General features: G+C 35.1%; 1 protein-coding gene across 1 annotated transcript in view; it reads right to left on the reverse strand.

Moving 5' to 3' along the window:
* Window positions 1-2,457, reverse strand: part of LOC107578788 (synaptotagmin-2-like) — a gene marked incomplete at its 3' end in the record, with an annotated part of 5,190 nt that continues 2,733 nt past the window's right edge. Inside the window, exons 4-9 of the mRNA XM_016264706.1 lie at window positions 2,002-2,100; window positions 1,741-1,908; window positions 789-956; window positions 550-664; window positions 201-334; window positions 1-56 (exon numbers count right to left, since the gene is read on the reverse strand). Of these exons, the coding sequence (XP_016120192.1) occupies window positions 1-56; window positions 201-334; window positions 550-664; window positions 789-956; window positions 1,741-1,908; window positions 2,002-2,100 (740 nt within the window). The remainder of the gene's footprint in view (window positions 57-200; window positions 335-549; window positions 665-788; window positions 957-1,740; window positions 1,909-2,001; window positions 2,101-2,457) is intronic.

Raw genomic sequence — 2,457 nt, forward strand, 5'->3', positions numbered from 1 at the left:
GGGTCGTTGCTTCCCAGCTTGTCGTAGTCATACACAGTAATGAGGAGCTGGACTTTCTGCATTAGGATAGAGTGGGTTTGGACTTTAGAACATGCATTTATTTCATTATGGACATGAATAAAATGCCCCTTCAAATTTGTACATGTACAATAATAGACACAATATAGGCTATATCAGATGTAAGAATGATCGCACATCACCTGAATCTGTTCAAATGGGACCTCAAAGCTGAAGCTCTCATTAAAGTATGGGTTCAGTGTGTTCTTTTTAACAGTAGTTTTCTTCTTCTTCAGACGCTTTCCGTTATGCTGTAACACAATCTTCACATACGGATCTGACACAGGAAGTAGTTGAGATGAAAAATCAGAAGTGGAAAAAAAATTACAAGAAAACATACAGCAAACTGTAATTGAATTTATTATTCAGTCAGTTTGAACACACCTGCTCATTCTCAATTATTAGCATTTTCCACATTTAAAAAAAAAGGCATCACAATTATGGCATAGTGCAAATGTAATTTAAATATTTAAATTCACTTTTGAGTTGTACCTGATAAACCACCAACATCCATTTTTTTTAGATTTTTGGCCTCCATTATGTTGACGGTGAGTTTGCCAGCAGTGGGCACATAACGCAGAGAAATACAAATGTCTCCAAGTTTCTCCTGTTGAAGAGAAAGAAAGACCAATCACAGGAACAAATATCAAATATCCAGGAATTAATGATGGCATACCTGAGAAATTAAGTCAGACGTGCTAATACAAATATTGAGAGAAAATAAAATGTACCTCCTCCTTTTCTCCACTTTCGAGATCCCTCCATTCATGCAGCGGTTGTCCGAGATCCACACAGCTCATGGGAATCGTTATCTGGCCGATCACATCATGTTTACCAAACCGATCAAAATCAAACACCTGAAGCACCAGAGTTTTACCACCCAATTCAGCATAGGGAATCTATAATGCATGATAAGAGGCAGGAACAGAGAAAACGTGAGAGAAACAAATAAGCAAAAATTAGTGTAAAGCAGCTTTCCAGTGTTAATACATGGTAATAAAACATTGAGATGTCTTTTCTAAACTGCAGACAAGCCCAAAAGAGAACAAATGCTTCCTGTTACAGGTCATTAAAGGAATAACTCATTCAAAAATATACTGGTATTTTGCCATTATTTAGTCTATATTGTTTCAAAATTGCATAATGTTTATGCAGCTCTTTTCCAGACAAAGGCAGTTTATGCTGAGCGTGTGACAGACATTTAGACTTTTTTTAATTACATTTTTCTTTCTTTCTTGTAAAGAACAGTTGCATAGTTTGAAACAACATGATAAATAATTTAGAATGATTATAATAAGTATGAAAATATTAGTTCATTTTTAAGTGAACTATTCCTTCAAAAACATATATAACCTCAGTGATACCTTGATAGCTGCCAATCAAAAAATGAATGACAAAACCATTGTAGGGAAGCAGGGATTTCTGGGAACTTAGGATGCCACACAAGGAGACAAAACCCTGACACAAAACCTGAGAGAGAGAGAGAGATGGACAAACAAACTACAGGTGGAACTAAACAGACGCCAGAACACTCAAAAGACAAAACTACAGGCAATAAAATGTTACGAATTATACTGGACGACCACTTTAACGGCAACACATACATGACTCATCATGTACGTACTGTAAGTTAGAACCTGGCTTCGTACTTCATAAACAAACAAAACACCGAACAAAAAAAACCTTGAAGATGAAGGTCTCATTAAACACAGGGCACAGATTTTTGCGCTGGACTTTGGTTTCAAACTTCTTCTTCTTGTCTGGAAGCAAGTAAACTTTCACATATGGGTCGGATGTACCGCCTATATCCATAGCGGGAAGATCTTGAGCCTGAAGAACTCCAACTATCAGCTGTTGACAGAAAATTAGACATGTTCCATGTTTCTTGTTACAATGACATCATTACATCTCTACCTATTACAGTACTTTTAATGCATTAGGCACCTGAGCATCAGTGAAGGTGTAATCCAAAGAGAATTCCAGTTTTCCAAGGTTTTCTTGCTCTTCTTTTTGCACGTCTCCCTCCTTTTTTTCTCCTTCTTCCTGCAAAGATGAATAGTTATATTATATGCAGTATGTTCATGGAATATGCAAATTCATTGTAAATAACAAAGGACGTTGTGCTGTGTTTTAACTTTATTCTAGCTTTTCTATCACATACATTTATTTATTTATTGTCACACTTTACAATAAGGTTCCATTTGTTAGCATTAGTTACTACATTAGTTAACATGAACTAACTGTAAAAATACTTTGCATTTATTAAGCCTAGTTAATAACATGAACACATATTAATAATTACAGTAACAAATGTCTTACTCTTTGTTAGTTAACTAATATTAACTAATGGGCTAATGGGTGTTTTCTTTTTTATAGCAAACCATGATTGAAAAAAAAAAA

The sequence above is a fragment of the Sinocyclocheilus grahami genome, unplaced genomic scaffold (assembly GCF_001515645.1).
Source record: "Sinocyclocheilus grahami isolate Dianchi unplaced genomic scaffold, SAMN03320097.WGS_v1.1 scaffold11974.1, whole genome shotgun sequence".
Taxonomy (NCBI): domain Eukaryota; kingdom Metazoa; phylum Chordata; class Actinopteri; order Cypriniformes; family Cyprinidae; genus Sinocyclocheilus; species Sinocyclocheilus grahami.